Source organism: Trichosurus vulpecula (assembly GCF_011100635.1).
Source record: "Trichosurus vulpecula isolate mTriVul1 chromosome X unlocalized genomic scaffold, mTriVul1.pri SUPER_X_unloc_3, whole genome shotgun sequence".
NCBI lineage: Eukaryota > Metazoa > Chordata > Mammalia > Diprotodontia > Phalangeridae > Trichosurus > Trichosurus vulpecula.
The window spans coordinates 2938219-2951822 of record NW_023494379.1 but is presented as its reverse complement, the minus strand read 5'-3'; the positions used below and the strand labels follow the sequence as shown (position 1 = coordinate 2951822).

The following is a 13604-nucleotide window of genomic DNA, read 5'->3' as shown; positions in this document are numbered from 1 at the left end:
AGGAGGAGGCTTCTAAAAGGGCAGAGATTTTGCATCATCCTCTTGCTGTGGCTCTGGAGGAGAGGGAGCTATTGGTAGGTGGGTCAAGGACTATGGAGAGGGTAGCAGTATGAGGAGAGTCTCAGTATCAAAACAGATTCCTGGACAGGTTGCATATAGAGGCTTCTAACTTCTTTGGCACTTTCGGGACAGAAGCATCTATGGTACCCCTCCTTCTTAACATTATCACCTTGCTTTAGAAGACTCATCATCAACAGCAAAAATCTGATATCACTTCTACCACTCTCTTCTCTAATGGCTTTCTACGACCACAAGCCAGATCAGAGGATTTAGCATTGGAGAGGAGGAGAAACTGTGAGGCTTGGTCCTGAAGGACCCAGGATCTCCAGATTTTTTTCTCTTCCACATTTACTTGTTTATTATGTTTTCTCCTTTCCCCTTGGTATTGCTCATGCTAGGAGGACTAGCCCGTAAAACCCTTCTAAGCATTGAAATGGTGGAAGCTCCTCTAGAAGACCCTCAGTGCTTCATTTCCTTGACAAAGCTTCTCCCCGCCCCCCCACTTCTAACATGGGCAAGCCTGGACTGCACCTCCTTCCTCAATCTTTAAAGATTATCTTTTCCTTAAAGGAGACAAAGCTATCTCCAGTATCTTTTTTTAAAGAGTAAGAACAGAATTTGGATGGGTCATAAGTGTTCTTCAGCTTTCCATTTTTGAAAATCCAAAATCCACTTCCCCTTTCCTTGACTTCAGTGTGTTTCATGTAAAATGAGGGGCTTACACTGGGTAATTTTTAACAGCAACAACAAATGCTAATAATAGCATTTATATAGCACCTACTATGTGCCAGGCACTATGCTAAGCACTTTGCCAATATCTTCCATGATCTGACATTCAGTGTTTTATGATTCCAAGCATCTTCCCCTCTTGGTTTCAGTTTTAGTGATGTCTCTCTTCTCTTTACAACTACAAGCTGGATCGAAAGATTCAGCACTGGAGAGGAGTGCAAACTGTGTCCCAGACAGAGGCATGCTCTTCTCCAAGATCACAAAGAATCTCAGTTCCTCTTTCGCAATGATCTTGATTCATACTCAGAATATCTGAGAGGGCAGAACTATGGTGGACCATACCTCAGGGATGGAGGCTTTCCACACACCCCAAGATAGGTTTCTATGATAATCTTCCATAAATTAGCACAGTGTAATAAATGCTTTTTCATTCATTTATTTATTTCCAGTCATTGGGCACAGAGTTTGTCTATATGCCCCAAACACAAATTTCAGGGGTCAGGAGCCTTCCTGAGAACCTCTGTGTACTTATGGTTCTCCTTGGGGAGGGTGGCAATCACCTTGTAAATAATCTGGGGCTGATTACTGCACAACAGAAACCTTGAGGTCCTGCCTATTGAATTAGAAAACTAGCTAAATTTCCCCAGGGTTCTGTTGCTTTGCATATGACCTGGGCCACATTACCCAGTGTTGGGTAGACTTGAATTTGAATGGACTTTGGGGGACACAATAAAGGAGAAGTTACTGGAGCTGGCAGAGGATCGTGCAAACATAGGGTTGTGACAGACAGGGTAAGCTAGATGCCCACCTTTGGGTGATGTTTCTTTTCAAGAGAAAGATGAGTTCTGTAATTTAGGTCAGATGCCATTTGATTAGATGACAGGAGACCTAAGAGGACTGAGGACCCTGAGCCACATCTAAGTTTCTGCTGGCAACCTATCTCCTAACCCCTCAAAATCTGGTTCTGTTAGAAATCCTTGAAAAGGTCACTTCCTCTCATTGGGTCATAGCTTCCCCATCACTGAAATAAGTGAGTTGGAATTACTTGATCAATATGGTTCCTGTCAAGCTCAGACATTCATTCTGTGAGTCTCAATCCCATCCTCTCTCTGAGCCTAGTTTCTTCCTCTTTATGAAAGAAAAAAAGCAAAAGGGAGAAATGAAATAAAGAGGCTTTAACATGACCAGATCTCAGGCTATGTTGTACAGAGGTAATTCTGAATTTCTATTCCCTAGGAATTTCTTTGGCCAGTCTTGCCCCACACCTTGGCCAATGTCTTTCTTACTAATTCAATTCAGTTAAACATAAAGGCTCATGGATCAAGGAGAGATGGCAATAATATCTCTACACTTTTCCCCACAATTGCCAATGAACGCTTTGTAGGCTTTTCTTTGGTCGGGGGGGTTGCATTGGGAATGAAATGCAAAACAAACTTGAGTGGCAAATTTGTATTAATTTAGAAATCATTTTGGGCTTATGATATTTCATTTTAGGACAAGAGTTATAGTAGCAATAGCTAACATTCACATAGCGCTTTAAGGTTTGCAAAGATCTTTAGACATATTATCTCATTTGATCTTCACAACAACACAGGGAGGGAGTAAAGGAGGGAGTTATTGACTTGGTTTGTTGTTGTTCAGTTGTGTCTGACTTTCCATGATCCCATTTGGGGTTTTCTTGGCAAAGATACTGGAGGGATTTGCCATTTCTTTTTCTAGCTCATTTTACAGATGAGGAAACTGAGGCAAACAGGGTTTAAGTGACTTGCCCAGGGTCCATGACTAGTAAGAGCTTGAGGTCATATATGAATTCAGGAAGATAAGTCTTCCTGACTCTAGGCTTGGCACTCTATTTGATGCAGCACCACCTAGTTGCCCCACTTGGTAGGTGTTATTATTATCTCTATTTTGCCAATTCGAAAACTGAGACAGAGGTTAAGTGACATGCCCAGGGTCACACAGCTGGTAAATGTCTGAGGATAGATTTGAACTCATTTTCCTGACTCCAGGCCCCGCATCCTATTCATAGAGACCTAGGAAGTTGAATCTTCTATGGAGGAGGCAAGTATCAGCCAATCTCATAGAATAACAAGGCATGAAAGGGTTGTGACCTGCACCAATGGAGGGAATATCTAATGAAATCAGGAACCAATTGAAGCATAAACATATCTTCATTCTACTCCCATTTTCCCTAGACCACTTTCATTAATGAAAGATAACTAAGATATATATATATATATATATGTATATATATATACATATATATATACATATATATGATCTTATATATAAGATAACTAAGTCATTGATCCTGTGCCCTGATATCTTAGGGCCTTAGCCAGGGTATAAGGTTGTAGGAGGAGCATTACTCTAAGGTCCTTGGCCCATGAAGGTTGTGCTCATTTTAACTCAAAAAGTATTGTGACTGTCCTATAAATTTAATACTCTGGCTGCTGATGTGGGTCCTTCATTGAATTGGTAAAAAAAAGCCAAGAGGAGCTCTAGCGTGGTAGTGATGTTTGACTAGTGAACAACCAAGAGCATTTTAACTGAGTTACAATGGTGGCTTTGCTAAATGTTCTTATTGAATATCGTTCCCTTGCCTTACCACAGATGGATAGATTCTCGTCAGTCATAGATGTTCTTTGTTTTTTTGTTGTTGTTGGGTGGGGGAGGCAGGGCAATTGGGGTTAAGTGACTTGTCAAAGGTCACACTGCTGGTAAGTGTGTCAAGTGTCTGAGGCCATATTTGAACTCAGGTCCTCCTGACTCCAGGGCTGGTGCTCTAGTCACTGTGCCATCGAGCTGCTCCCCAACACAGATGTTCTTTATGGGGAGGCCCACACATGCTTAGGGTTCATATGAGTTCCTTGCCCTGTTTCTCCTATCATGGGGTGAATTCAGGCATCTATTGGTCATGCCTGTGGTTTTGATGGGGTGGCTAGATAGGTCAGTGGATAGAGTGCTGAGCTGGGAGTCAGGAGGACCTGAGTTCAAATCTAGCATTAGACACATACTAGCTGTGTGACCCTGGGCCTGTCATTTTGCTTGTGTTTGCCTTAATCCACTGGAGGAGGAAATGGCAAATCCCTGTAGTATCTTTGCTGAGAAAACCCCATGGCCAGTATGGTCCATGGGATCATGACTGAAAAACAAATGATTTTATAAGGTTACTTTCGAGGAAAATGTATACATTTTATCCCTTACCACAGGAGCAAGGAACAGAGAAGCATATGTAATAGAAAGAAAGGTTGATTTGGAGACAGAAGACCTGAGTTCAAAGCCACCTCTTGGAAGGGATTTGAACTCATTCACTTCTTAGAGAAGGGCACTTCCAGCTCACAGGCTCTGATCTGATGATCACTGAATTTAGGTACATCTCCCAGCCAACTTTTTTAAAGCACAAAAGATAGCTTGTACATTGGCCTCATTAGCTTTTAGCTCAGATGCTTTCTGAGGGGTCTATCACCTGCTGGAGGCACTTTTGAGCTTCCCCAAAACAAGTAACACAGGCTTTCATTTCAGCCCATCTTTCCATTCTTTCAGTGAGTACAAGAAAGCAACTACTAGCGGTTTCTCATAATGCAGGCACTTTTTACTCAAGTTCAATGCCTCCTCATGGTGTAAGTGATCTTGTAGGTGCAACATACTCACCTCCTTGGCTGCTTTAAAGAGCTTGCCAGCAACTGGGGGTGGGGCTGGGAAGAGTACTTTTGGGCCAGGTCAGGAAGCACTTTGGACACTGAATCCTTTTTCTTCCGTACCTCTTGGTGTCCGTGGTGGCATACATTGTAGATGTTTAATTTCAGAGCATTATTATTATGATCACATTCATTTGTCCCTGGCCTGTTTACAAGGTGTGAAGGAAGATGCAATGTTATTCAAAGATCTCAATGGCTCCTCAGGAACCTTCAAACAGTGTGTCCAAAACTGCCTGATCCAGGGCAAAGTCTGATCGTTCCCTTCCTGGTCTGAGATTAGCAAGCTCCTGAGCCTGGGTAGAGTATGGATGATACAGTTGTAGGCTAGAACTTGAAAAATTCTGAAACCCTCGCTGCCTGGGCCCACTCCGTTTTCATGTTACACAATCTCAACTGAGCCCTCAGTGCATGGCAATGCTTTTAACCCTCCCGGATGGATTCACCCTCCCACTCAGCACAGCTGATACTCCAAACTTTTTCATCCCTCCTCAAATCTCACAAGGCTCCTCCTCCTGACACTGCCTTAGCTGAGAATCTTGCCTCGGATTTTGTTGGGGAAAAAAAGCAAAACAAAACGCTAAGGGGCGGGAGCGGACACTCGAGCAAAGCCAAGCCGAGGGGAGCGCAGCCGCGGCCCCTCTCCCCGCCTCCAGTCGGGCTCGGGACTTGGTCCGGGGGACATCTGCGGCGCCCGCAGCGGCTGGGGGCGCGGGGGCTGGACCTGGGGTGCGAGCTGCCGCCAGCCTAATTTAGGTCCTCGCCACACATTGCCTTGGTCTCCCTTTCTCAATATTCCTCACTCCAGTGCATCCCGCATAAAGCTGCTGCCGGTGTTAGACAACCTCACCGAGCTGCTCTCTGCAGGGGCAGAAGTACGCCTCATCTTCCTCAAGGGCATCATGGAGAACCTGATTGTGAAATCCCTCGCGAAGGCTCGTGAGAGACTCGAAGATCTGAAACTTGAAGCTGTCAGTGATAATAACCTGAAACTAGTGAATGAAATTCTGGAAGACATCAGTCCTTTAATAAGTGTAGATGAAAACGTTGCGGAGCTCGTCAGTATTCTCAAGGAGTCTCACTTTCAGTCATTTATAGAGGTCTATGATGTCGTGGCATCCAAGTATCATGGCTCAACTTCATCTAGCCCAGAAATTAATCATTCCCCTGGGAACCACCAGCTGCGGCCAGGAGATGTCGTTCCTATATTTACTATCCATAAGAGAGCAGGAGAGCCCTTAGGTGTGACTTTGAAGGCTGACAATAACCGCTTGGTAATTGCCCGAATCCTTCAAGGAGGAATGATAGATCAGCAGGGGCTTCTTCATGAGGGGGACGTCATTAAAGAAGTCAATGGCCATGAAATTGGGAACAACCCCAAGGAGTTACAAGAGCTCCTGAAGACCCTCAGTGGCAGCGTCACATTGAAAGTCCTGCCCAGCTACAGGGACTCTGTCACCCCTCCACAGATGTTTCTAAAGTGCCATTTTGATTATGATCCCTACAATGACAACCTGATTCCCTGCAAAGAGGCAGGACTGAAGTTTTCAAAAGGAGAAATTATTCAGATCGTCAACCTCCAAGATCCAAACTGGTGGCAGGCTAAGCATGTCAAAGAGGGAGAAAGTGTCGGCCTTATCCCCAGCCAGTCTCTGGAAGAGAAAAGGAAGGCTTTTGTTAGAAGAGACAGGGAAAACCCAGGGCCTTTTTGTGGAACTATGAGAAGCAAAAAAACGAAAAAGATAATGTATCTGTCAGCCCAAAATGCAGAATTTGACCGACATGAAATCCAGATATATGAAGAAGTAGCAAAAATACCTCCCTTTCAGAGAAAGACATTAGTATTGATAGGGGCCCAGGGTGTTGGCCGAAGAAGCTTGAAGAACAGATTTATAGAATTAAATCCTACTAGGTTTTGGACCACAATACCATTTACCTCACGAGAACCAAGGGAAGATGAAGAAGAAGGCCAGGAATATACATTTGTGTCACGAGCTGAGATGGAGGCAGATATCAAAGCAGGAAGATACTTAGAGCATGGTGAATACCAAGGAAATCTCTATGGTACCAGGATAGACTCCATCTTGGAGGTAACCCAGACGGGGAGGACTTGCATCCTGGACGTGAACCCACAGGCTCTGAAAGTATTAAGGACATCTGAATTTATGCCCTATGTCATGTTTATTGCTGCTCCTGAATTAGAGACACTGCGTGCTATGCACAAGGCTATGGTGGATGCTGGCATCACCACCAAGCTCCCAACAGACACCAATCTGAAAAAAACAGTCATTGAAAGTGCCCGCATCCAGAGAGCCTACAACCACTATTTTGACTTGATAATTGTCAATGACAACCTGGACAAAGCCTTTGAGAAACTCCAGTTTGCCATCAAGAGACTGATAGCAGAGCCACAGTGGATCCCCATCAGCTGGCTGTACTAACGAGCATTCCTGAAGAATTAGACAAAAGGATAACTGAAAATTTAGAAATACACATTTGTCTAAGAAACTGTGTGCAGAGCTAGATGGTACCTTCTGTAGACTGAAACATTAGTACACAACTGAATTTTTACAGAAAACATTGAAGGGGAAGCAGATTTAAATATGTAATTTAGCTTAATTTTTCTGTTTGCAGATAACCTTTCTATTCATATCACAGGAGGAAATGTGCCTAGCATTTTGAATATGTTTTCATTTAGTATTTTTGCCTTTTTCATCCAAGTTTACTTTAAAAATGCATTTTGGTCTCACATTTTCACTGTGATAATGGATACTTGAAGCAGTTTTTGTAAAACTGTTTGCTGTCAGTTACTCTTATGAAGGGAAAATATGACTTACTGAGCTGTCTTCCTAATTTAATTTCTTATGCAAGTAGAATGTTAATAACCAACTTTACCAACATCATTTTATTCACTATCTGCACTATTGGAGGAAGACATGGTTACCTGTTATACTTTACACATACTGTACATCCCTTTCATCTTGGTTGTTTAGGGAAAATGCAATGTAAGATATTGCACTCTTCTATGAGACCATTCTTGCAAGCCAACCTTTTCCAAACATTCCTTGCAGTGTGTTATATTGAAATAGCATTAGTAACTCCATTTTGCCCTTACCCACCATTTTTGGAAGTTAAGTGCCAACCTCTTGTAAGTCACTTGATTACAGGAAAGTCACAAGACTTTCCAGTTCAATGTCTCCCAATCCCCTGTACCAAAAGAAACCAGGTGTCACAAATAATAATTCCTGTACTTTCACTCTCTTTATCTGTATATTAACTGTGTAGAAACCAAGATTCAAGGTCTTTGTGCCAACTGAGAGCCTTGGACCTGATCACCTGCTTTGCTAAATAAATCATGGTCTGGATAACTCTTATTTCTCTGTAACAGTTTATAGTGAGCCAGCCAAGACGTTTCGAGTCTCCATGTGACAACTGGACCATCCTAGAAGGAACATACTAGAGAGCTCCAGTAAGATTTCTGAGGAAGTTTTTTTGGTGAAGGAAACCCCATCCTCCAACCTCCACATCCCCCAAACCACATCCAGAGGGCTATCTTTTTAGAGGTGAGTGGTCCCTGATGAGGGTACTATGGGTGCTGACTCTAGTAAGTCAATGGATACCCCCTTAGGGAATTTCTTATTGGCCTGGGAACAGAGGAAGTTTTACATCCAGCAGGGGATGACTAAGAATAGAGTTCTAAGAGGACTTCAACAGAAGCATAATGAAAGGGGGAAAAAAGACAACCATGGCACTCTTAAGAAACCAGGGGAAATCAGAGAAGAAGGAAGTATAAAAACTGTGGTAAGATAGCACAGAAAGACAGCTTAGAAAGGCAGAGAAGGCTAATGAAGTCTCACAATGGCTCTCCCAGCTAATGGTAATGTTAAGCAGATACTTACCATCACTGACTTTTGATTAAGCTTTCAGTGGAAGACAAGGAGAAAAAACTTCAAGATTCTTTCTCTCTGCCTTCACAACCCAGGCAAGGTTGGAGATTGCAGAGATAAAGACAGACAAGTTAAGAAAGGAAATTTATGGCATTATAAACAAATTAGAAACTAAAAAATTGTAACTAAAATGTAATATCTTTACTATAAAGATTTTTGTAACTACTAAAATATCACAGTGGATTTTTGGAGGTTTGAAGCTAGGATTCAGATTAAGCACAAACAACCTTTTTCCCCTTCCTGGAGGGTTAAAATAAGCAGTACTGAAAATAATGTGAAATGATCCAGTAGAATTCAATTGTTTAGATAAATTAGTAGCTCCATCACCTATATTGAAATAGACTATGCAGTGAAATGTTAGACTAAAATATGATTGAGAAATAAGATGAAATTGTCTTAAGAAAGTAGTGGAGATAAAGAGAAGTAAGGAATCAGAGTGTAAAATGAAAAGTTTAGTTTCAAAGTTATTAGGCTTTAATCAAAGTCCACAGGAGGGATATAAAAAGAAAGAAAAAGAGAAAGTTTAAACAAGTAGGGATGAGAGAACAGGTAGAAAAGCTGAAGAAAATTGAAGTCTGTTTGCATTAACAGTGTGAATGGAGGGTTTTTGAAAATAAAGGGTTTGGAGTTTTGAAAAGAGGTTTGAGAAGAGTTTGATTCAATCAAGATAAGCCACATGGAGCCTCTCCCTATCCTTTGCCTCAGCTTCCTGGGGTTAAAACTGAAAAGTCTCAGGGAAAGGTGAGATGTGTACCTTATGCACCCATTTAAAGTATCTGGTTGGGGTTACGTTAAGAACACACACACACACACACACACACACACACACACACACACACACACGGCTCATAGGGTGATTTGAAAGGAGCCAATAAAGATATATTGGAAGATGAAAGTGGCAGCATGAATCTCTGAAAGCAGGCTAAGTGAAAGCTGTGGCTTCTGAAATTTAAGGTGCTGGCTGCTAATGACCCTTGAGAAAATTGACATTTTGAATGTTACCATTAGGGATTTATACATCCAGATTTAATTTGGTTGAAATTTGTCCTGAAACTAAATCATACTGTGATCTCATTTACAATGAGAGGTGTTCTCCTATCAGGATAACTATGATAAATCAGAACTTAATGCGAAATATGGTTGCTATTTGGCATTAGGCCAACATGTTGGGGAAATACATGGATCAGAAAAACCTGAGTTCCAATCTCAGAAATTTATTAGCTGGTGACCTTTTAGCAAGACCTTCACCTCTGTTTGCTTCAGTTCCCTAATTTGTAAAAGAGACAATTGTACCCACCTCCCAGGAGGGTGGTAAGAATCACATGACTGTAAGTAAGCACTATGTAACTGTTAGTAAATGTAAGTATTCTACATTGGTCTTGAATGCAACCAACATAGAATGCCAAAAGTGATAAAATGAATGATTTTCTATATAAGATAATTTGGAAATGTATTTGACTGAACTGATGTAATCTCACTGCTATTAAGTGTTGTTTCATGTTTTAAATACATGATATTGTGTATGTTATTTTTGTGTTTCTAAATTTTTTCTTATATTGTGAAATTTGGAAAACCATTGTATCAAAATGCTATTAGAAAAGCACCTTCTTCTTTAATCTGGATGCTGTTAGGTTATGAATTGAGCTGTTAAAAGAATGTAGCAAAAATATTTGAAAATTGTTAAATATCTAATACCCCATTAAATATATTTGCTTTAAAGTGGATAAGATAGACATATGTACATATCTATATATATATATGTGTATATATATGTGTGTGTATGTATGTAATGTTTCTAATGCGATAGACAGGCCTTGAGTATGTTTTAATAATAAGGTCTCAAAATTGGATTAAAGATTTTACATATAAAATTGCATTGATAATTGTTTTTTTTAAAAAGTGAAATCATTTTCCTATTTTGAAGTCTCTATCTGATAATACTAAGAAAAAGAAGGGCTTGTTTTCCAAGTCAGGCCCTCATGGTTACTTTTTAGAGATTCTTCCTTCAGCCTGCTGATGGCAGTGTCAATATCACGTATGGGGTCGAGGTAAAGATGGAAACAGCATGTAAAAACTGAAATTCTCTGAAGCTTCAGGTGAACTATGGGTTTCTAATTCAATGTTCTTATAGCTCAGTTGTTAATAGTATCAGAACCATAAGGCTTGAGCTGGTTTTCACTATATAAATTAGTTATTAGAAAACCAAATTTAAGAGGTTGTACTAAATTGTATTAAGTCTTTTTACTGGCAGATTTTTGCAGAACTACCTAGCAATCTCTACAAATGACTTGGAACCAGAGCTACTAAGAGGAGCTTCATTCAGAGATGCCCTGACGAGACCTATTCCAGAGTGTCCAAGGGAAGATATTTCTAGGGAACAGATGACTACCTGGAACATCAGAGACTCAAGATGAAATGTGCTGATTAAATGAACATTGGGAGTGGGTTACCAGGTTACAATGAGACTTGATGTTATTTAATATTGATGATCATCACTGTATTACTTCATCTTTTTGTTTCATGGTATTCATAATCACTGAGTTTTTTTGGTTGTCTTCATGACATAAATCTCCTTTCTCAAATTAGTCCACAGTGAGCCATGGACAGTAGTTTGATCTGTAGCCTGACTTAATTTACCTATAAAATTTATTTAACAAAGTTTATCTCCATAGGGAATATATAAGATTATGACTCTGCATGTACTACTTTTTGTAATTCTTCAAGTGTGCATAATTTGTTTCCTATCTTTGGTGACCAGATGCTCCTCTCACCCTATACATCTGATGCCCCTTAAGGCAGACTACCATTATGTTCAGAAGTCCCTAATAGAGGAATCATTTAAATGAGTGATTCGAGGAGTTAAGAGTCCCAGGATGAAAGGGGGAAATTTTATACTGAAATAGCATTAGTAACTCCATTTTGTGAAGTTAAATTCCAAGTTCTTGTAAAGTCACCCGATTACAGGAAAGTCACAAGGCTACCTTCCCCCCTCACCTTTTATCTTTCTATCTCCTCCACCAATAAGAAACCAGGTGTCTCAATCACTCCCTTTAACTGTACATTAACTGTGTAGAAACCAAGGTTCAAGGTCCTTGTACTGACTGAGAGCCTTTGACCTAATATTTTTGCAATCACATGCCTTGCTAAATAAATCGTTGTCTAGATGTGTCTCAGAATTCTTATTGTTCCATAACAAGTGAGAGTGAGATGCTGCTGCTCATTTGTAGCATAGTACACTTTGTCTGAGCAAGAGGGATGCGCCTGGAGGGAGCACAAGTTGGAGGAGGAGGAGAAGGTAGGGGGACAGAGAAAGAGGAGGGAGAAAGAGAATGTTGGAGGGAAAAGATGGTGACAGAGCATCTTATGATTCAGGAAACTGAAACTCATGGCAAAATACTTATTTTCTGAAAATTTCACAGATAAGGAAAAATAATTTATAAAGCTTTTAATTGTGATATGGTAAGCAATTGAATTTTACATCTGTAAATTCCTCTGATATTTAAAGATGCTTTTAATTTTCCATTCTGAGGTATTAGTGAGTAAATCTTGTGTTTTTTTAAATTTACATTTTATTTATTACAGTTACATGTAATTTGTGCGTGTGTGCGCGTGAGCGCAGTCGTGTGTGTGTGTGTGTGTGTGTCTGTGTGTGTGTGTTTTGAGAGGGGAAAGCAGGGGAATTGGGGTTAAGTGTCTTGCCCAAGGTCACACAGCTAGTAACTGTGTCAAGTGTCTAAGGCTGGATTTAAATTAGGTCCTCCTGACTCCAGGGCAGTTGCTCTACTCACTGTGCCACCTAGCTGCCTCCAGCTACACGTAATTCCTAACATTTTTTTTAAATTTTGAATTCCAAATTCTTTCTCTCTCTTCCTTCTCACACCCTTCATGAAAAGGGAAGGGATTTTAGATAGATTATGCATGTGCAGTCATGCAAAACATATTTCCATATTAGCCATATTGCAAAACACAGACAACCCCCCCCCCTCCAATTTAAAAAGTTTAAAAAAGTATGCTTTCATAGCATCCAGACTCCATCTTTCTTTAGAAGTGGATAGATTTTTCCTAAGTCCTTCAGAATTGTGTTGGATCATTGAATAGCTAATATTAGAGTATTATACAATACCATATTGTATTATATATATACATATACACACACAATATTATACAATATACAATATTGCTATTACTGTGTACAATGTTCTCCTGGTTCTGCTTACTTCATTTTGCGTCAGTTCATGTAATTCTTTCCAGCTGTTTCTGAAAGCATCCTGCTTGTCATTTTTATGGCACAATTACTATTTTATTCCATATTGTATTCCACAAATATTGTTGCATTCCATCACAATCATATACCCCAACTTGTTCAGCCATTCCCCAATCGATGGGCATATCCTCAATTTCCAGTTCTTTGCCACCACAAAAAGAGCTGCTATAAATATTTCTGTACATATAGGTTCTTTGTCTTTTTTTATTTTATCCCTTTGGGATACAGACCTAGTTGTGCTATTGCTGGGTCAAAGACTATGTACAACCCTTTTGCCATAGTTCCAAATTACTCTCCAGAATGGTTGGATCAGTTCACAACTGCACCAACCGTGCATTAGTGTTCTAATTTTCCCACAGCCCCTCCAACATATTATTTTCATTTTCTGTCATAGCCAATCTGATAGGTATGAAGTGATACTTTAGAGTTGGTTTAATCTAATCAATAATAATTTAGATCATTTGTATATGACTACAGATAACTTTGGTTTCTTCATCTGAAAACTGCCTCTTCATATCCTTTGACCATTTTTCAATTGGGGAATGACTCATTTTTAGAAATTTGACTTAGTTCTCTTTGTATATTTGAGAAATAAGGCCTTTAACAGAGAATTTTGCTGTAAACATTTTTCCCAGTTTTCTCTTTTACTTCTAACCTTAGCAGCATTGGTTTTGTTTGTATAAAACCCTTTTAATATAATGTAATCAATAGTATCCATTTTACATCCCATAATGGTCTCTTTGGGTGCTAAGTGGTGTTGTGTATAGAGTGCCAGGCCTGGAGTCAAGAAGAATTATCTTCCTGAATTAAAAGTGGAGACACTTCAAATTATTGTCTTAGATTTTCAGGGACTGAAATTGCACAATATAACAGGGTACAAATTGCCTAAATTAATTAATTAATTAA

General features: G+C 40.0%; 1 protein-coding gene across 1 annotated transcript in view; it reads left to right on the top strand.

The window, feature by feature from the left end:
- The window catches only part of LOC118833201 (MAGUK p55 subfamily member 6-like), a 109801-nt gene extending 102873 nt beyond the window's left edge, over window positions 1-6928 (top strand). Inside the window, exon 3 of the mRNA XM_036740581.1 lies at window positions 5073-6928. Within this exon, the coding sequence (XP_036596476.1) occupies window positions 5073-6928 (1856 nt within the window). The remainder of the gene's footprint in view (window positions 1-5072) is intronic.
- Window positions 6929-13604: the final 6676 nt, after the last annotated feature.